General features: G+C 48.1%; 1 protein-coding gene across 1 annotated transcript; it reads left to right on the top strand.

Moving 5' to 3' along the window:
• The first annotated feature begins 10,189 nt into the window (after positions 1 to 10,189).
• Positions 10,190 to 20,315, top strand: ercc6l2 (excision repair cross-complementation group 6-like 2). The gene is made up of 19 exons (XM_067231545.1): positions 10,190 to 10,411; positions 10,742 to 11,193; positions 11,282 to 11,398; positions 11,574 to 11,767; positions 11,949 to 12,110; positions 12,189 to 12,400; positions 12,614 to 12,750; positions 12,852 to 12,968; positions 13,203 to 13,322; positions 13,418 to 13,489; positions 14,089 to 14,234; positions 14,372 to 14,467; positions 14,820 to 14,919; positions 15,058 to 15,210; positions 15,335 to 15,424; positions 16,447 to 17,413; positions 17,511 to 17,668; positions 17,815 to 17,993; positions 18,896 to 20,315. Exons 1-19 carry the CDS (start codon positions 10,390 to 10,392, stop codon positions 19,977 to 19,979), a joined length of 4,578 nt encoding a protein of 1,525 aa, XP_067087646.1. The 5' UTR covers positions 10,190 to 10,389; the 3' UTR covers positions 19,980 to 20,315.
• The last annotated feature ends 1,324 nt before the right edge of the window (positions 20,316 to 21,639 follow it).

Raw genomic sequence — 21,639 nt, 5'->3', positions numbered from 1 at the left:
GGAATGCACCCCTTAAAGTGAAACAGAACAGAACAGCAATTTGAGCGCCTAATAATAAAATCCCCCAAATGTCAGCTGGGGCTCTGGCTGCAGACAGTAAAATGTCACATAGCATATACAGGGTGTGCTTGCAGCTCCACAAAGACACCACATATCGTCTGACTGCAAGCTTAGTCTCCAAACATGCCCTATAGAAAAACCGCTTTTTCCGATTTCTTTTTTTTTTTTACAGGAAAAGCCTTGATTTACTGAGACATACGGGCCCATCATTAGATTTGACAGATAAGGATAAACGTTTTTGGGAGAAGATGTTCTGCTAAACACCTGCCCCTAGGTGGCCAATGGTGTAGACATGGGCGCTGACCGTTCCCAGACACATGCACACATACCTACACACACTCACAAACACCTGCATGAGGTGCAAGACCTGTCATGAGGGTAAAAATGCACCTCAAGTCGAAAAACACCTCAAGCTTGTAAAATCCTTTTTTCTCAATGAGAACACGTGAAGTCAACCTAACATGGTGAAGTGGTATTACCCATATTTTGCTGCTGAAACGACAGTACTGAAGACTGAATTGAGTCACTGATATATGGCCGAGAACAGACGGCACAATGCTGTCTACAGTCCATCCACTGACCCGTGTCTGCATTTGGCGTTTCCGTTCTCTAATGTGCACACCAGTAAAAGACGAGGCCCTGGGGGCAGAAGGACAGAGACGCCCCCTTCACCTCCCTCCGGCCTCCGGATATCCCTCATCATCTTCCCTCCACCCCTCTTCAGACAGACCTACAACCCCCAGACGACGTCCTCTTCTACCAGCCTCTTTTACTGTACCCGCCACTGTTCTCTCCAACCCTCCATCTTCCGTGCTCTTCGGAGACGTCCGTCGTCATTGCCTGTCTGTTTTCCGTTCAAAGTCGACAGACGAAATCACGCGGGGCGCGACAAGGTGCTCCTTTTGGACAATCTGTTACGGTGCGAGTCAAAAATGTTTACACGTTGAGTCTTGAAAAGAGCAGTTTGGGAGGTTTTAAGGTTCGGCAAAGGCAGTCACAAAGCAATATGGTGATGTTATAAAACCAGCTTTAAAAACTTATCAGGTGCATCAGAAGTAAATCTTCTTTTATGAAGAGACATACATTTGAAGGCATTTCTGCTTTAACACCTTCAGGTTCCTCATCCATGTTTCATGATCCGTACCCACTCATCTCCCTGTTCTGCTCCGTAAATATGTTTCATGTGTGTTTTGTTTTAATCGGTCCTAACTGTGAACAATGATCAGGTGGTGATACTGTGCACTTGGTGTCTCTGCACCTCATCGCTCATAGGTCTTGCAAGTGTCAGGCTAAGGGCAAGGCTGTTGGAGGCCAGGAAAAGTAGTCTAAGAGCTGAAGTCTGACAAAAAAATAAATAGTCCTTATTTGAAGCACCTGGAATTCTCCAGTGTTGAAAGTAGGCTTTGTATGAGGGCAGGGTATGAGGAAGGCAGAGCAAATTGTGCCAGCTTGTGTGTGAATGTGCGCGAACAAACTTCTGTACTTGTGTGTGTGTGTGTGTGTGTGTGTGTGTGGTGTTTGTGAGTGAGAGTGAGTAATGAAACTGATTATTTCTATCTGTCAGGCAAGACATCCTGCTGGGAGTGAGAGCATGTGTGGCTGGCGTTGATAGCCTGAGCACATGCTCAAGTTCCGAGGAATAAATCCTGACTAAATAAACATGCCATGTCTCCATGCTTTTTCTCAGAAAATGTCCCCATTCTGACAGAGCCTCAATGCTTATGGCTTTCCTATTACATTCTTACACCCAGTTAATGTAGTGTTGTATTCTGTAATGTGGTGGCACAATAGTTCATGCCTTTATATCCCTTGTTACTTTCCTACAGTTAGGAAGTACTAAGTGAAGGCTGCGAACAAGGAACCTCAAATGCTCTGGGCTACCAGCTAACATTCTGGGGTACCAGCTAAGGCACTAGGTGTATTGTCTAATGCTATTATGTCTGAGGATTTAACTGCACTGTCAATGCAGTTTGGTCTTGGGTCTCTAGAACACTCAAGGAAAGCCAAACCAGGCTCAATGACCACAGACGAACTGTGGAGGAACAGAGGCAAGGACATACCTCAGGTATGTACTGTATGGATAATATACAGTATTTCCTAAATTGTCAGACTTCTATGGATGTCAAACCTATAGTCGATCGTATGCAAAACTATGGATAAAGTCTTCAACTCATGAGATCAGGTTCTGACTGAATAATTATACACTTCCAATCACAGAAAAAATGATTTAGCCTCCGGACAGCATCACCGCAATCTGACACATCTGTGACTTCAATTTTAAGGTTGTCTTAATATTGTTTTAGCTTAATGTTAACTTGCCTATGTGCTTTTCTGATAATGACTTCAATGGGCATTCACTTCAATTCACCAAGTTGGAAACGTTTTTCGACCAAATGGTCCCTACACTTACATTTAGCAGACGCTCTTATCCAGAGCGACTTACAGTAAGTACAGGGACATTCTCCCCAAGGCAAGTAGAGTGAAGTGCCTTGCCCAAAGACACAACATCATTTGGCACGGCCGAGAATCGAACTGGCAACCTTCAGATTACTAGCCCGCTTCCCTAACCGCTCAGCCACCTGACTCCCACACTGGGTACACATCCCTTTTTTGCTCATTGAACTCTCCATCACGTTGCCTGCAGCCCTGCAGTGTCTACTTTGTAATATAAAGTGGCATTCATTACACATGGCAACATTGACATTCCAGAAAGGAAGCATTGGATTTTTGACAAATGTGCTCCCTGATCAGAAAGGCATTTTCATGCACCCAAATCTTCTTTGAAAATCAGGACGCTGACAGCATTGATTGAATTGTCTCAGAGGGGGACAATGTACGGTATGGCATGATGGCAAACTTCGGGAAATCCACGCAAACACACCTTAGGTGGCGTGAACAATATCAAATGCTAATTTGACAGCTTTGTTAGACCAGAGTAGGAGCAATTGTCACTTCCTATGTCCCAATTAAGGTCAGATGTAAAGACAACTGCATTACAGTCCAAAAATTTCTCATGCAGTAAAGCTCAGTAATGACTTTCTGGGTAATAAACCCCTCTTAGATCGACAGTATTTAGAGCAAATTGTTCCTCTAGGGAACCTCTTTGAAATAGGTCCAGAGGCAACTTTTGGGTTCTGGGTAAAACATTCCTCCCTAAAAGAATTATGCTTCATTATGATCATTTTTTTCCACAATTATTAACCTTATGGGGACAAAAGGTTAACCTTTGGAATTGGACATCTGGAAACTGAATGTGAGTACAAAGTGTCTCCCAGGTATATCTCCAGGTGACCAGCTAGAGCCACCCAGGGACTATCATTTTATAGACAGGAATGGCCTGTGTCTCTATTCTCCTGTTCTATCATATTCCTAGTCTGCTTGCTCAGTCTGCCAGACCTCCTCCCAGACACATGACTGATGATCTCCAATCAGACTCTTTATTTTAAGAAGGGGTCCGACATTTTTGGGGGGTACACAACAGTGGATTCATAGATGGGGGACTCTCTTACCCCCCTCTCTCTCTTTTTCTCTCCCCCCTCCCCCCCCCCCTCTCTCTGTTTAGAGCAGACCATGGTTTCAGGGCCAGTGGAGGAGGCAGAGACTATGGGAGACCCGACCCACCTCGACCTTACATTAGCAGGAGGAACACAGAACAGCTCTGGAAATGCTTTCAGGGGCTGAGGTCCTGGCTGGTGTGGATTTGAAATGAGCGTGACTAATTTTCAGGGGTCTGTTCAAACTTTTGCATGTTGGATGTGTGAGAGAGAGAGAGAGACATAGAAAAAGAGAGTGAGCATGAGTGTATTTGTGTGTACTTACATGTGCAAGTATGCGTGTACTTTTATTTTTTTACATGTTTCCACAGTGAAGAAAAATAGCCCGAATAGTGTCTATCAGGGAGCTTGAGCAAATATAGAGCCAGCATTAGGGCTGTACTGTTTCCTCCATGCACATACAGAGGCCATTCTGTCTGCCCTGCCTCTCTGCTGACTGCATTATGCCAGCCCTCCACTACACACCACATATCATGCACACTGTCGACCAGAGCATATACAGCCTGTGTTTATCTAAAACCCTCTGCGCCTTTCAAAAAGGCTCGATCTTTCCTCAATCTGTCTATCCAATTGTCTTTCTCACATACATATGCACGCACACACACGCAACACCCACACACACATTGGTTGCGTGTGTGGGTGTTGCGTGTCAATGCGAAGGGCCCTGTCTCTCTCTGGGTGATGGCTCGGTGAAAGGCAGTCTGTTGTTTGGTGGGAAGCTGGTATATTTGCAAATAGCAGCATAGTCTCCCCATGGCGGGGCCAAACATGCCAGGGTTTGCTTGCTTATTTTCCATAAAAGAGGAGATTGCTCACTCATTCTCATACACAAGCAAAGGCAAACATTCCCTTTATTGTGCAGACCTTCACGCTCGTCTCCCCCGCCCCCCCCCCCCCCCCTTCCTCTCTGGAAGGACACCCTCGTACTCTCACCCCGGAACAAGCCTGGAGGTATTCAGACCACACACAGAGCAGAGCCTTCTCTCTCTCTCTCTCTCTCTCTCTCTCTCTCTCTCTCTCTCTCTCTCTCTCTCTCTCTCTCTCTCTCGCTCTCTCTCTCTCTCTCTCTCTCTCTCACACACACACACACTTTATCTCTCTCTCTCTCCCTCTCTCTTCGTCTTCCTCTCTCGTGTTATTCCCATCTGATTCTGTCTCATACTGTCTTTGTGTGTTTCTGTCGCTCTCTTGTCTGTCTCTGTTCTGCAGTCCGAGACAAGCAACGCACAAGTCCTATCTCTTCCTTGACCAGGGTTATGTTTTTCTCCCCTCTCTCTCTCTCTCTCTCTCTCTCTCTCTCTCTCTCTCTCTCTCTCTCTCTCTCTCTCTCTCTCTCTCTCTCTCTCTCTCTCTCTCTCTCTCTCTCTCTCTCTCTCTCTCTCTCTCACAAACATACTCTTTCTCTTTCTGTTTGTTTGACCACACTGAACTGAACTCTTGAACTCATTACCAACTATAATATTTGGGCCCATGTGACAACCCACCCAGGACCCCAGTGCTTTTTTTTTCAACCGCCTCCAATATTCTCATGGCCCGAAAAGATCAGAGCTAAAATCTTTTCTTTTGTGTTTAATTAGACATATATCCATTGACCGTTGACAGGCAGAAAAACATGTTTCTGTGCAGGCAGGAGAGGTTTAGAGCACAGATCGAGACTGAACGGACACAAGGAGCAGAGATGAAAAACGAAGGAAGGCAAGGGAGTCAGTGAGAAAATGGCTTGTTAAGGTGATTCCCTCTAGTGGCAGTGAAGAAAAATCAAGAAAAATAGAAAGTACATTGAAAACAATAGGATTTTTTTCTTGACTTGCAAAAAAAACATGTTGTCATGAAAGTGCCACACTAATTATACAGTTGGCTTTAAATTGTTTCAATTTTTCAAATGTTGAGGTCAGAGGCATGACTGACCTTACTGGTCTGACGTAAGTAGGGGCTGAGGAAACGGAGAAGGTGGTCTGAGAAACGTGTTGGGTGGCTTTGTGTGTGTGTGTGTATAAATGTGCAATGGGAATTTACAGTGTGTGGACCACACACAGACAGAGAGATAGAGGGAGAGAAAGAGAGGGAGAGTGAGCATGAGTGTACTTACTGTACGTTGCTCTGGATAAGAGCGTCTGCTAAATGACTAAATGTAAAGAGAGAGAGAGAGAAAGAGAGGGAGAGAGAGAGAGAGAGAGAAGGAGAGAAAGAGAGAGAGAGAGAAAGAGAGGGAGAGAGAGAGAGAGAGAGAGAGAGAGAGAGAGAGAGAGAGAGAGAACCACAAAAGGGACCACAACACAGCATCTGCTTGGATCCTGGAAGTCCCCTGTGGTACAGTGAAACAGAGAAGGAAAGAGAGAAGGAAAGAGAGAATGAGAGAGAGAGAGAGAGAGAGAGAGAGAGAGAGAGAGAGAGAGAGAGAGAGAGAGAGAGAGAGAGAGAGAGAGAGAGAGAGAGAGAACGAGAGAGCGGACAGAGAGAGAGAGACAGAGATAGAGATGTGAGGTTGTGGGTCGGTGGTAGAGTTGTCGGGGAGTGGGGCTGTGAGGTGGGTGTGACTCAGAAGTGGTAAACCAGGGTCATAAAGCTACCCAGCCCTACCAGCTGCTGTGAGGGTTTAATTAATAGGTTCCACCTCACTCTGGAAGTCCCGCTATCACGTTGCTGTTAATTAAAGCTTGGTTGGTTTTCACCTCTCCAGGGATAAATGTTTTTTGTTTAATTATAGCTCAAAATTGAGAGAAGTGGCAGAAACAGGCCTAGAGGGAGGGGGCATGTGTAATCATTGCTTTTCGGGATCGAGAGTGTATATTACAACTTGATGATACAACTACTGTGTGGCTCCTCATTGGCTTGGTGTGGTTGGAACATACTTCTTGTAAAGTCTCAGTCCAACAGATTCGCATTCAGATTTCTGAAACAGTCTTTGAATTGCCAGTGTCTGGTAGTGGTGTACAAGACCAAAGAGCCCGTCTGTACATTACATACCACGCATTAGATAAAAGATCAACATTCGGGTCTAGAATACAGCTGAGATCTTGTGTGGAAAAAGCTACCCTAACCCTACACAGGGACCCTCCACTACGATCCAAGGTAGTTCTCCAGATCTGAGTCCTGCAGTGGTGGTGTAGTGCAGCCATGAAGGAGACAGAAATGTGTGCTAAATGGTCCATGGGCAGAACTGGAGACTGGGCTTAGACCCCCTCTGGTCCCCATATGGAGAATATGTGTGTGTTACATGCATGGACGCATGGCCTAGCCCACAGTTGAACAACTCCCCACTGGAAACACACACACACAAGCACATACTGTACAAGCACACCCTCACACGCTCTCTACACTGTTATCTAAAATGACCAATGATCTTGCTTCGAAGTCTGCTCAGTGGCCAACAGGAACTGAGCTACAGACAACATGTTGTGCCCCTTGTGCCCCTCGATTGTGGGGAAGGAGCCGAGGGGAACGTAATTGCATGCTTAAACGGCTGAGAAACGGACGTCCAGTTCTGCTGAGCTGGTCCTTTTTGTGTGGCCTCATTGTTGCGACGTGCAGTCATGCAGATCCCCAGTCCCCTGGTGCTGCTCACGGTGGGTAGGGAGGTGGGGGAGAGAGGCTGGGTGAGAGATGGAGACAAGAGAGAGGACAGAGGGGAAAGGGGGAGGGGGAGAGGGAGAACTGTCAACACACATGCATCCACTGTCAGTTACACTCTCTGGTAGATGTGCTTGTTGTGGCTCAAGTGGACAAACAGAAAGGCTCCTGTATGGGGTTGCAGTGTAATGAGAGGAGGGTTGGTCATAAATACGTTGCTCTAGAGTTTTCCATCTCACTGCAGGACTAAAAGGGCAAGGCCGACCTATCCGGGTCATCCCTGGCTCCGGCGTTGTAACTCAACTCACTGAGGAGAATCGTTTGTGTCATCATGGTTGTCTTTGGCAACTAATTGGCCACTCTCACTACTGGGTCCTCAATCACTGAAAGTTAGGACAAACATCAGACTAGGTCATTGGTCATAGACCTAGTGATGTGGAGTGTTAGCCCCCAACATCTTGACCTTGCTCACACCTTCCTGTCTCTGTAGTCCGGTATAGTCCAACGTTTGGAAAGAGCTTCTGCAACAATGTTCAGAACGTTCCTTTCAAGTGTGTGCCCACTGTTGTGTAATTGAGTGGCTCCAAAAAAAGAGGGGGGGTGGGGGGGAGGGAGAAAGAGAGAAAAACTGGATTAGGTTCAAAGCTGCTTGGAGGAGATTCAAGTATTGTACAACTTAATTAAAAAGCATGGCAGCACCCTTTTTGTCTTCAGCTCAGCTGAATAGAAACTATTTACGGTGCCTATCCTTTACTTCTACTGTCACTGGATTAGGCTGTACTGAATAATATAAATTCAAGATTAGATTATTGTTGCGTTTGAATGACTATCAATCAGTATGCTAAAATGAAGAATGTTGCCTGGATCTCTTTATTTGAGAAAGAATGGGGCAGCTGTGGGTTTGAGCTTAGTTTGAGCAGTTGTGTATAACGTGCTTTCCGAATATTCAATTGATCAAAGATGCATGTTTTGGGATAAAAGATACAGTATATAGCAATATTAGAATTGTTCTCTTTTTCACTTGAGACTTGTTTCTGCTATCGTACCACTGTCCATTGATGTGAGAAGAGGAACGTGAAATAGAAGCCAACGTTTCACCCAGCCCACTCTGCCTGAACCCTCTTGATTAACAAGCATATGTGACATGTTTACATTAGACATGATTGCAACGGGAACTACAGAATGATGGACACAGACTCTCACACACTGTGTGTACATGACATCATGTGAATCCAGGACCGGTGGAGGTTCCACAGAGAGACACATTCTTACACCGTGAATGAGGTGCAAGAAAACAAATTTGTCAGTGAAAGAGGGAGAGGAAGAGAGAAAGAAAGGATAGGAAGATTTAGAGAGAGAGAGAGAGAGAGAGAGAGAGAGAGAGAGAGAGAGAGCGAGAGCGAGAGCGAGAGCGAGAGCGAGAGCGAGAGCGAGAAGGAGAGAAAACATGAAAATTCATACTAATTTTCCATTTCAGCAATCAATGGTTATGAAGCTGAAACTGTCATCTTTGGCATGGCTGTAATTGGTTTTGGCCCCAGTTCTGCTGTCTGAGTCATGGGAGAGGGGCGAAAGAGCAGATGGAGCGTTTCCTAGGCTTCTGTAAGAAGACAAGTCTCCCATTCAGGTCTTTCGCTCCTCCATCCGATTACGACCAGCGGCAGACATCCAACCGATGTTGGCTCCCAGCATACTATGTCAAATTTTGTTTCGGTTTTGCCAGGTTGTTCTTCTAGGTTCTTCTAAGAGCTGTATATCTGGCATGTTTAGAGGTGCTAGTATCCTCTCAGGTCTTGTGGGACAATGCAGAATTGTAAGTTATTTTCCTAAATTTGGACAGTCATACTGTTAATTAAAAAGAAATAGCAATAGAGAGGAAGAGAGAGAATCAAGAGAAACCGAATAGAAGACAAAGCCTTCAAAACCAAACCTTTGAGTAGCTGGATAAAATAACTAGGACTGTAATCAAGACAAATGTATATCGCTTGTCCCTTGGATCTGAACAGAAAAAGCCAGAGTGCGTGCATTGTTGGCCTATCTGTTGCTAGGCAGGGCTTGCGAGTAAACACAGTGTAACACATCCATGGCTCTTGGCCCTTCATCCACCACTTGACTTTCTCTAAGCGGAGCCTGAGCCCAGGGCTCCAGATGAGGGCAGGCTCGTCTGCTCCTCGCCATGGTACACTGCCATACAAAAATGGAACTATTTGTTCCTGTTTTCTCAACACTGGGAATTTATAGGGCAGCTGCTGCAGATGTTCCCATAAAGAAAGCCCAAACACTGATGTCAAACGGTTTACATACTGTGCTAGATCTCACACACACTTGTTCTCTCGCTGAACCACAAGGCCGTTCCCTGGCCTCTTTTACAATAATACATGAGGGTTGGCTGGGAGAAAGCTGGGGTAGGCTAGATAGATGTGTGGTTTGATAGGCTGCAGCCTTGGACAGATGATTGGATGTTAGTGCAGATGTATATTTCATCAAATGTGTTCGTGATTTCAAAGACAGGTTTAGTTAATACATTAATGAATAAAAGAAAGAATGAAATAAATAGTAAAAGTGCATAAAACTGTGAATGGCTGGTCTTATAGTGTGAGGCACATGATCTTGCAATGGCCCATACTAAGAACTAGGACCATAGTTATTTAGCCTACTTTGGTTTCTCAGAAACGTAAGGCAGAACATGAATGAAGGCAGAGAGAAGGTGAATGAAGGGCAATGTTTTGGTGAAATGATTATTTTGTAAGCATCTTTCTTTCAAATGTTTTAAAAAAATGAGACTTCTAAGGATAAAAAAAACAGATTAAACTATTAAACGTAGCTTTCATATTGTATTTTATTATTATATATATTTTTTTTTAAGAAAATATTTTAAACGTTGCATTTTTTTTATGTAGAAAGTGCTGCTCCCGTTGATGAAATAGATAAACAGAACAGAGCCCTGATGCTTCCACTGTCGGTCTGTGCTGCTAGCTTCGCTAGCTCGCTTGCTAGTCTGAATATTAAGTTGACAGGTCTGTTCCAGCCAACAAATACATGCATTTGCGCACAATCACACTTCTCAACGCCAACTTCTGAGATTCTGAGGCATGTCCTCCTTTTTTAACAAGCAAGATAAGGAACTGTTTTTACACGTCAGCTTTCAGTTTTTTGTTGACTGTCAGCTAACGGCTATCAGTGCTGCAATGGGTTCCATTGATTGATGACTTCGACTAATGTCAAAGGTTTGACACTGATGCAATCTAGTTGACTAATATTGATATCTGCCTTTTATGGATTTATTTCATGTCTTTATTAAATTGTCAGTTATTAGTATAGTTATTATGCTAGCTATAGCTAACAAGATGTTTTCATACTTAGTGTAGAGCTATAGACTTGATAGGTTCATTATTGTTAAATTATTGTTCTATTCTTTATGAGAATAGTAGCTCGTATGGCTTATTTATTACAGGTTTATATAGGCCACTAGGAATCTGTCAAGAAAAGCAAAGTATTCCAGTGTACCTGTCCTTGTTATAAATGGCAAATCAGCATTAATCTCCTTGCTGTTTCAGCAGTGTGGCAGGAGGGGGATGCATGCCTGGCTCCCAGCCCCGAAGAGGGCACCTTACGAGAAGGAACCATCCTGAAACTCTTCTCCGCCCCTCACACTGTCACCACAGCTCTCGTGAGATACACTGATCACTGCAATGTTAGTGACCAAGGAGAGGAGATGGAGGAGAAGGAAGAGATCGTTCCCATTTCTGAGCTCCAGGGGCCAAGCACTGACTGTTTTGAGAGAGAACGGTCCACTCAGGAGAAGCCACTCTTCCACAGCAGTAGTTTAAGCACTCCTGGTTCCTCTGAGCCCTTGATACTGTCTCAGACTGGGGATAAAGTCCCCTACACCATCAACAGGTACCTGAGGGACTACCAGAGAGAAGGCATCCAGTTCATCTACCACAGCTATGTCCAGTCTAGAGGCTGCATCCTGGGAGATGATATGGGTCTGGGGAAGACCATTCAGGTAAATCCAGACCCAGACACTAACATTTAAACTGTACAAAATTATATTTTGGGGAGGTCATTGTTGACGTGTGTGTGTTTCTGAGCAGGTCATTGGTTTCCTGGCTGCTTTATTACATAAAACAGGAACTGGGGAAGATATAGAAAACAACAGACCTCAGTTTCTATTGAAACAGGCCACCTCAAAAAACTGTAGACCTAAAAAGGTAAGCTAATGGTAGATGCCATGTTTTGCATTGCACTGAGTCACGATATAATCAATAACTGCAGCCTCTGGCCTTAGAAAGAAATAAAACATGCAACTTGCATGTTTTATTTATGTGAAACCAATTGCCAGGTTTTCCCTTGTGTTCTTAACCTTCTCTGGTGCTCCTACCCCAGGCCTTCTTGATCGTGGCCCCCCTGTCGGTGCTCTATAACTGGAAGGATGAGCTGGAGACGTGGGGGCACTTCCAGGTGGTGGTAGTGCACGGGCTGCACAAGGAAGAGGAGCTTACCAGGGTGAGAAGAGGCCGCTCCGAGATCGCCCTAACCACCTATGAGACCTTGAGACTCGGCCTTGACCAGTTCAACAGGTAGATAGACGCAACTGTTCAAAGGCGAGGTTTGCGTCCGCTTCTGTGTGTTTTGTTTGGGGTCCCTTTCAGGCACCCGTGGGCAAAGTATCTCGGTTACTGTAGTGTCAATTCCCAAGTCGTTCTATTATCGGGTTGACTTGAGCTCATTATTTAACTGACCTTCTCCCGGGCACTTTAGCATAGACTGGTGTGCTGTGATAGTGGACGAGGCCCACAAAATCAAGAACCCCAACTCCCAAATCACCCACGCCATGAAGAGGCTGAGATGCCAGGTACGAGTGGGTCTCACCGGCACCATCCTACAGAACAACCTGGATGAACTGTGGTGTGTCATGGACTGGTAAGCTATGAAGATACTCCCAAAGGATCAAACAAGGAGACTAACTGGATTTACATTGACCGTATTTGAACCCCTCAGGGCCATCCCTGGTTGTCTTGGCAGCCTGGGTCATTTCAAGAACAACTTCTCAGACCCCATTGAGCAGGGACAGAAGCACACTGCAACCAAACGTTCCCTAGCGACAGGGAGGAAGGCGGTCCGGGCCCTGGCCAGGAAGCTCTCCCGTTGGTTTTTGAGGAGGACCAAGGCTCTGATTAGTCAACAGCTTCCCAAGAAGGACGACAGAGTAGGTTGAGATGGAGAACGAGGGTCCACATAAACGTTGCCCGGTTAACACAAAACGAACATACACCGTGCTATTGATTGATTACAAATCACATGCCTCATTTAGTACAATTACGAACCTATTATGTGATTCCTCCCAGGCAATTCCATGTCCGTTAGTCTGGTCACTCCTCTGGGTCTGATAATCGGAGTGGATGTGTGTCCTGGTGTGCAGGTAGTGTACTGCTCTCTGACAGAGTTCCAGCAGGCAGTCTACAGGACAGTGCTGGAGTCGGAGGACGTCTCCCTGCTATTGCGCTCGTCTGAGAAGTGCAGCTGTGGCAGTGGACGCACTCGCAGGAAATGCTGCTACAAGGTCAACCATCCTCGACACGTCAGCCTTCGAGCTCTAAACGAGGACATTTACCGGTTTACATGTCCTAAAAACACTGTCCAAAATATTCAACTTTTTTTTAGGTGAACAGGGATGGCGTGGACGTCAGCTCTCTGTACTTCAGCTACCTAGCCATTCTCAGGAAGGTTGCCAATCACGTCGCCTTACTTCAGAGCACAGCAGACACCAGCAGCAAACAGGTCAGCATCTCTGGAACGTAAACTGGAGTTCTCTAAAGCGAATCTCTGAAACACCTGAACTTATCTTCTGACACTCAAACAGAACAGTCATTATCATTCACCTATTTATGAAGTGTTAGCAATTAATTCTTCGGTCGTTGGAAGAAATAGGTTTTCCATTTAGCCCAAATGAGTGGTAAACATTTCCTGGAAATAAGCACAATTTAGTGACACCTCTTTCCATGGTCTCTGTAGAAGAAGTATGTGAATGCTATCTGCGAGAAGGTGTTCCAGAAGTTTCCTGACTTTATGCAGAGGTGCAAGCATGAATCCTTTGAGGCTATGTCAGACCCCATGTACAGTGGTAAGATGAAGGTACGTATACGGTTCAAATCTCACTTTTGAAAGCTGTGCGTTGATCACAAGTTGATGTTTGGTTTAATCATCTGCTTTCTCCTCTCCCCTATCAGGCCTTGCAGAAGTTACTGAAACATTACATGCAAAGGAAAGACAAGGTCTTACTCTTCTCCATGTCCACCAAGGTACTTTGGGTTGTTACACTGCGTGTGTGTGTGTGTGTGTGTGTGTGTGTGTGTGTGTGTGTGTGTGTGTGTGTGTGTGTGTGTGTGTGTGTGTGTGTGTGTGTGTGTAAGGGACTATAGTGGTGCATAATGTGTGAGAGCCGGATGCTTGAGTTTGTTTAGTAGGTTAAGTGTCCGTGGTCTGTGGGGATTGTCATATAAAGTGGGTTTAGATCGTGTCCGAGTTAGATGTCTGGTCTGAATGATAAACCCATCGCACATCACACACAAATGCACAGCCCAGAGAACTGCCTCCTGGGAACATGAGGCCTTATTTAAAAGTAGAACGTGACCAAAGGAGATGTGTCTCTCACGAGGTAGCATTCGCTTTGAAGTCCTGGGTTTTATGGGAGAGTAATCGGTCCAAGTAATTAATAATTGATTTCAATGCTGGTTGTCAGTCACCTGAGACTGAATGGTAAAAGTGCCTGTCTACATATACTATGATGGAGTTAGTTAGACCTTAAAGAGGACATTACACAGTTTGCTCAAAGTGAGCTGTAGTTACAATAGCATTATGATAGTTACATTGCGTTGAATACATTTTACTATCCCCTCAGCTATTGAACGTTCTGGAAAGCTACTGTATGGCCGAGGGTCTGGACTACAGCAGGCTGGATGGTAACACCAAGGCCCGCGACAGGATGATGGTCGTGAAGAACTTCAACAGTCGCCCTGACATCAACATCTGTCTGGTGTCCACCATGTGAGCTCCACTCTCCTCACCTGAGGCAAACTTGACCCCTCTGATCTGTGTCGTCTTTGGGTGGTAGATTGGACCACTGTCGCGTTAAGACCTTGTTTGTTTTCTTTCCTCTTTCTCCCTCCCTCTGTTGTTTACAGGGCGGGTGGTCTGGGGCTGAATTTTGTGGGGGCTAATGTGGTGGTTCTGTTTGACCCCACCTGGAACCCTGCGAACGACCTGCAGGCGATAGACAGGTAGGAGCTGCCATTCTTTCTATCTTTCTTTCTTTCTCCCTTTCTTTCTTTCTCCCTTTCTTTGGAGATGCCACGTCGCTATTGCTCCACCGTCCTAGCGTCAGGCAGATGTAATACTGTTGTTGAGATGATGTTGTTTGCGCTGTGCCTGGCAAAATACAGTGTCCGTTGTCGCCAGCCACTAGAAACACCGTTAAAGCCAGGCTCTTCGGGTCGCTGGTTATCCGCCGTGCTTAACCGAGCGCACCGTGTCGTTTTAGATCGCAGCGTGTGCCAAATGAATATGCACGGTGATATCATTCCACCCTGGGGCTCCTTGTCAGTTGAGCGCCCGTGTTCTTGACGTTTTCAGGGCGTACCGTATAGGCCAGTGCAGGGACGTGACGGTGCTCAGGCTGATCTCTCTGGGGACAGTGGAGGAGATCATCTACCTGAGGCAGATCTACAAGCAGGTAACCTCTCCCTCGGTCGGGAGGGCCAATACTAAGCGAAAACGCGCGAGCGAAAACACTCGCTTTTAGCCTCGCCGGCGGATTTCTGTCGCGACGATGCTACCTCGTACCGTGTCTTGTGTCCGCCCCCCCTTGCAGCAGCTGCAGTGTTCGGTTGTTGGCAGGGAGAGTGCCCGACGCTACTTCGAGGCGGTGCAGGGGGCGGGTAACCAGAAGGGGGAGCTGTTTGGGGTGAACAACCTGTTCAGATTGCAGACCCAGGGGACCTGCCTGACCCGACAGATACTGGAGGTGAGGGGAGCTGACTCGTGGCACGCAGTGCACCCGTCATCCCAGTTCGCGGGTTCTTTACTGTAACGTCTGTACGAGGTCGCCACGGTTGTGCTTGTTTACCGTGTGCGTGTGTTCCTCACAGAGAGAGGGCCAAGTGGAGGTGGGCGTGATGACGGCGAAAACGCAGATACGGGAAGAGAGGGAGGAAGCGGAGGAGGAGAGGAGAGAGAGCGTGAGTAACTCGGTCTTTCTCAGGAACCCGTGACGGGGGCACTCGTCTTTCCCATCGATCCATCCCTCTCCCAAGCGACCCAGTCATTCTTCCATTCCCATGTAAAAGAGGGGGGATGCCTCACACACATGGTCCCTCGTCCCCTCACCAACACATCCTCTCTCTCTCTCTCTCTCTCTCTCTCTCTCTCTCTCTCTCTCTCTCTCTCTCTCTCTCTCTCTCTCTCTCTCTCTCTCTCTCTCTCTCTCTCTCTCTCTCTCTCTCTCTCTCTCTCTCTCTCTCTCTCTCTCTCTCTCTCTCTCTCTCTCTCTCTCTCTCTCTCTCTCTCTCTCTCTCTCTCTCTCTCTCTCTCTCTCTCTCTCTCTCTCTCTCATAGCCATGTCCACTGACAGATGGCTCTCATTACCTTGCTGGAATGGAAGCAGCAGACCACACTGAAGCCTAGCTATCTGGCCTGCTGTATTTATTTACACAGTGATGCCCCTTATCTGTTGTCACAGTTCCCAGCTAGTGCTCCGGTCCACACACACACACACTCTCAAACACACTGTGTCATTTGTATAGCTGCACAGCCAGGCCATTCAGGATTTAACAACGTGCAGAATACGCCAGGGTGCTCTAACACGCTTCAACGCACACACGCACTCACAGACACATACGTACGCACACCACGGAAGACTCATCTGCTCGGCTAAGTTGATATGATTAGTATCGCTGTCGGTGGTCGCCCTCATAAAGGCTCATACACACCTCCCAGAGCTGTTGCAGACATTAGACAGCGTGTTTTAGTGCTGTGCTGGCCGTGACATCACGGCTGAGAACCCTGGACGCAATCACGATTCAACGATTCATTATCGCAGACATTGGATCGTGCTCACTGACTACCTGATAGATGTAAAGGCCCGTAGCTTCCGGTGGCTTCTAGCATCGTCCGTCTTTCTAAAGAGCATGCAGTTGCGTTGAAACCTCCAGCTCATCTCTCAGCGACGCCAGGCCGTTCATCAGCCTCCGTTTTTTTTCAGGGGCCAGGGGGTACAGCCGGGGGCCCCTCGGAGCCCCGCGGCGGGGGGGCCCGACCCTCCGGGGCCGTGCTGGACTTCAGCAGCTGCAGCGAGGACGACGACGCGGAGGCCGGGAAGCGGAGGACGGCTCTCCAGCCCAGAGCAGGAGAGGACGGCGGGACCCCTCCCGGGAAAAGAAGCCTGCTCCTCCAGCACGACTTCTCCAGGCTGCCCCCGGGGCCAGAGGTCGAGGGGGGAGCCGGGTCGTCCGTGTCGGACGGCAGTCTGAGTGAGGGGGGGGAGCAGGTGGAAGGCAGTGGCTGCGAGGCGGTCCGGGGTGGAGCGGGGAGGAAGGAAGGAAGGAAAGGAGAGGATGGCGATGAGGACTCTACCTGGGACGTGTCTTCTGGCAGCGGGAGAGAGGATGGAGGGAGCGGCAGGATAGAAAGGGCGGGGAAGGCCCAGACTCCTAGATCCCTGTCTGAAGAGAGCGATGACCTCGGAGGAAAGACGGGAGGCCCTAGCGGTCCGAAACCCGGGATGAAGAGGGTTAGACTCTCATCGTCGGGCAGGGACGGTCTCGTCAAGGCCAAAACGACAGTTCCCCGAATGCAGCCGATCGAGTTTCACTCGGACGAGTCTGAGGACCTGGGCTCGGAGACTCGAAAGGAACCCGTTCTGCAGAACGAGGCCACCAGGTCCAGACACACCGAGGACATCGAGACCTTCACCTCCTCGGAGGAGGAAACCTCTCCTATCAAGAGAAGGAGATCCTCAGCCTGCCTGGTCTCGTCTCCGCCGAGAGACCAGCCCAGGACGCACAGGCGAGCGCACACGCCGAGAGCAGACGGGTGGGTAGACGGCCCTGGCCCGTCTAGACGGACTGCCAGACCCTCGGTCTCCTTCACCAGCCTGAGACACAAAGATGGTCATCGCACCACCCCAGGAGACCAAGGAGACCCTGATGGAACCATAGACCACGTCTTGGGTAAGTTCGTAAGGTCTGGCGTGGAGTTTGAGTAGGTTTGGCCAAAATAGATCTTTTTTGTACTGATCCAGCATAAGACATCGCCATGTTTTTTCAGGTGGTCTGCAAGAAGTGGTGTTCACCCACTCTAACCAGCGGGTGGTGGGCGGGAGCAAGGCCGAGGAGCGAATCAGCAGAGCCGCCCTCCGCGACGTGTTCGTACGCAAGGTGCACTCGCAGCTCCCAGCCAATCAGGTCCCGGACAGCCAGGGGGAGGTACGGCCATGGCCAGTCTTCCGGGCTCCCAAAGTTCACACCTTGCATTCGGCCTAATACCTATACCCTATCATCTTAAGCCATGATAGAAGGACGGATTGGCATTATGGGATGCTGTAAGGTAAGGGGTTTGCGTGTTTTCACAGTCCCAGTGGGATGAGCCGTCCCCTCCGAGCCCGCCCTTTGGGGTGATAGATGAAGCAGCCCACAGGCAGAGGGGGGAGGGGCGTACTCCAGATCACCCCGTCACACACACCGCCCGGAGCACCCACCCCACCCCACGCGCCACCTTCATCGTCGGAGAGACCCCTGCTGCAGTCCGTAGGTGAGTGAGGAGAGGAGGGGAGGGGGGTATGGAGGAGAAGGGACGACAGCAGAGCAGGGTATTGGACCAGAACCAGAACCCACCACAGCTTGTGTATCCATGCGGGCGTGTGCGTGCGTGTACGCGTAAGCGTACGTGTGTCAAGACCACCTCTGAGCTGCCCTCCCACCGTTTTCCCAGCATCTTGAGCATTCGGAGGCCCAGATCACAGCCCTCCAGAGACTGGCCCTTATATTCACCCCCAGGTTTTCCAAACCCACACAAACCCACACAAACACATGCACACACTACTAAGCTTCATACAATTCCCTCCCTCTCATTGCATCACCCACACATCCCTCACCACACATCAGCCTGGCCCCTCTACATCCCCAGGGAAAGACTTGTCTCAGCCCATACACACACACACCCACACACACACAAATATATATATATTTACACAACACTATTCCCCTCAATTAACTCTCCTGTTAAATGATTTAAATCCAGTGCACGGCATGCAAGCGTTTTTACCACTGTTGCTTTATTTGTTTTTCCTATGAAAGCCACAAATGGTAGCAACACCTCATAATACACTGTGCCACCAGTGGCTTTGAACTATCCCTGTCCCACAGTACAGTCTGTTTTGGGTATGTTATAATGATGGTTGCCAAACTGCTACAGGATATAGAGTCAACATTGTATTTGTTTGTATGTGTGTGCGTGTGTGTGTGTGTGGTGTTGTTGAACAACCCATGTGGGGACGTTTTCTTGGGCCCCACAACTTAAAATCTATGGGCAGTGAGGAGGGTTACGGTTAAAGTTAGGGTTAGGGGTTAGGGATAACACTATTTTGAACGGGAGTAAAGGGTCGGTCCTCACTAGGATAGTAAAACAAACCTGTGTGTGTGTGTGTGTTGCAGGCAGCAGCTGGAGGCAATGGCGGCTGCGTGCGGAGCAGAGTCGGCCCTGAAATTTGCAGATGAAGTTCTGAGGCGCACTTCAGCCCAAAGGCTTTCTCAGCTACGACACTACTACAGCTCCCAGGGTTCCCAACTAGCAGCCGTTGTTAGGGAAAACTATCCAGAACCTGAGAGCGCCCGGCCCAAACCTGAGGAAACATCCCGTCCCTCTACCTCCTCGTCATCTTCTCTGAAGCACCGGAAGAGTTCCAAGAGGAGCCACAAGGGGGATAAAACCTCACACTACGCTGTTCCAGAATACTCCAGAGAGGTTCCAGAATACTCCAGAGAGGTTCTGACCCCTGAGGCAGAGGAGGAGGAGAAATGCCATGAGGCTAAAGGAGAGAAAAATGTTCAAAGGAGGGATTTGGGTTCTAAAACCCTTAGAACTGCTGCTAGCTCCTCCAGTCCATTCCAGCCCAAAGGCAGCGGTGCTCCGGGGCTTGGGGAGTCGGACACTGACCTGGACCCCCGAGACAGACCTCCTCCATCCTCTCAGGCTGCCAGGGAGGCCGAGGCTGTGAACGTCCAGAGGCCCGCCACCCCGCCCTGCCGGAAGGTTCTCACAGAGCTGATAGGAGACACCTCCATCTTGGACGATCTGTTCAGAACCAAACCCAGGACCACTGAGCAGAGACGGCCCCATGAATCGCCCACAACGCGGGCCGTCACCGTGGTTACCCCCCAACGCGCCCCCCCACCCCTCTCCCAAGCTGACCCCAAGCCTCCCTCGCCCCCCGTCGGTTCTCCTCTGTCGCACACTCCCTCGACGCCCTCGCCCGGGCGCACCTCACACCCTGTCGCACCGCCCTTGCACGCCGTCGCGGCTCCCCGGCGTCCGCGGGAGAGGTCGACGGGCAGCCGCAAGGACTTCTGGGACATCCTGAGCGAGGGGAACGAGGAGAGCATCAACAGACTGACGGACCTGGCCGAGGTGGAGAGGGTGTGTGGAAGGACCAAGGTCCCTGCCGAGGCCAGGAGAGGAGAGCAGCGTGGGAGAGCGGCCCTGTGGAAGAGCAACGACAGGTTTCTGTGGAAAAAATGAAAGGGTGGGCAACTGGCGCTCTCGCGAAAGACTGTTTTGCTCTCGAGTTCGAAACGGAACATAACGATATCGCCATCTCTCCACAAAGTGCAATCCTGCATAAAATCTTGTCTATTTATTCTCTTCAATGGTTGATTTTAACTTCTTTTTTATGCAGCAGAGTGTTTTTTAACTGTATTAAAGTGCAAAGAGTGCTCTTTCTCTCCCGATGGTAATCGAAACTATTCAAACTGGAGTTGTATCTAATCAGCCAAACTTAATTGTTTTTACAGGTCCATACTTGAAGGCCACTGTTAAGAGAAACTAACCATTGTTTTTGGAATTAAACTTTGTTGTTGCCCTCCATGTTGTCTGCGTGTTGTATCACATACTAGAGCACGTCCTGCACGCACACATGATACACACTATGTCCACTGTAGGAATCGTATCTCACTCAGATAATAGAGAAGCCTGCACACTTCCATCGTGTTACACTACTGGAGCCCCATCAGTACTGTTGACACACCTAAACTTGTTCAATGTTCCACCAACTGGATGTGAGTGTGTGTGAGAGAGAGAGAGAGAGAGAGAGAGAGAGAGAGAGAGAAAGAGAGAGAGAGCTTGGCCCCACAGCTGTTTGACCCGTTCAGCTGTTGTGCTGAGGTAAGCAGGCACCTGTAGGTTTGCCTTTTGTTTCGAAGAAATGAGAAAGCGTTGATGGCTAGTAACAAACAAGGAGAGTGAGATGTGCCTCGACAGAGCACAGAGTTTAGCGTCAGAGTTTAGAGAGAGAGTGTGTGTGTGTGCGCGTGTGGGTGCCTTTAGGGAGCTTTTGGAACAGGCCTACGGGCTCTATAGCAGTGACTTCTACTGACAATAGCTATGTACCGGTGCTTGACTGAAAATGATTTGGCATTGATGTGTTTATATTTACACTTATAAATTTAGCAGACGCTTTTATCCAAAGCGACTTCCAAGAGAGAGCTTTATAAAAGTGCATAGGTCACTGATCATAAACAACGAGATGCCCCTTTTCGTTGACCCAAAAACATTGTGGGTAGCCAAAACATGAAGCATACATTGTGAAAAGCAAATAAGTGCCAATGGGAAGAAACATAAGAGCATGTAGTTAAACAAGTTACAATTAAACAACATGAACCTGCAAGAGTCGCAGCAAGTACAAGTTGTTAAATCAGTTACAACTAACCAACAAGTGTAACAAGTCCCTCAATAAGTATCATTGCGTTCCTAGAGGAAGTAAACTAACATCTGATCCAATAAATCTTTATTAACCCTTGTGTTATCTTCGGGTCATTCTGACCCATCAGTCATTGTGACCCACCGTCGTATTGCACAAATTTACCGCATACAAAAACAAAGTGAAGCATTTTCTTTTAACCGTTGGGCTGTCTCAGACCCCCCACATTGCAAAGGTTAAAAGAAAGGTTTTTGTATTGGGTAAAATTGGGTAAACACAACGATGGTTCGTTATGAACCTTTGGGTCATGTGACCCGAAAGCAGCACGAGGGTTAAGTACCGTTGTACTCCCGGAACAAGTGCGTCTTTAGCCTTTTATTGTCTCTGATGGAGGTGGGGAGGTGATTCCACCATTGGGGGGCCAGACAGGAGAAGAGCTTGGGTTGGGAGCAGGCGCTCTTGAGACCACCAGACGGTTGTCAA

The sequence above is a fragment of the Osmerus mordax genome, chromosome 28 (assembly GCF_038355195.1).
Source record: "Osmerus mordax isolate fOsmMor3 chromosome 28, fOsmMor3.pri, whole genome shotgun sequence".
NCBI lineage: Eukaryota > Metazoa > Chordata > Actinopteri > Osmeriformes > Osmeridae > Osmerus > Osmerus mordax.
This window is presented reverse-complemented; position numbering and strand designations above follow the sequence as displayed.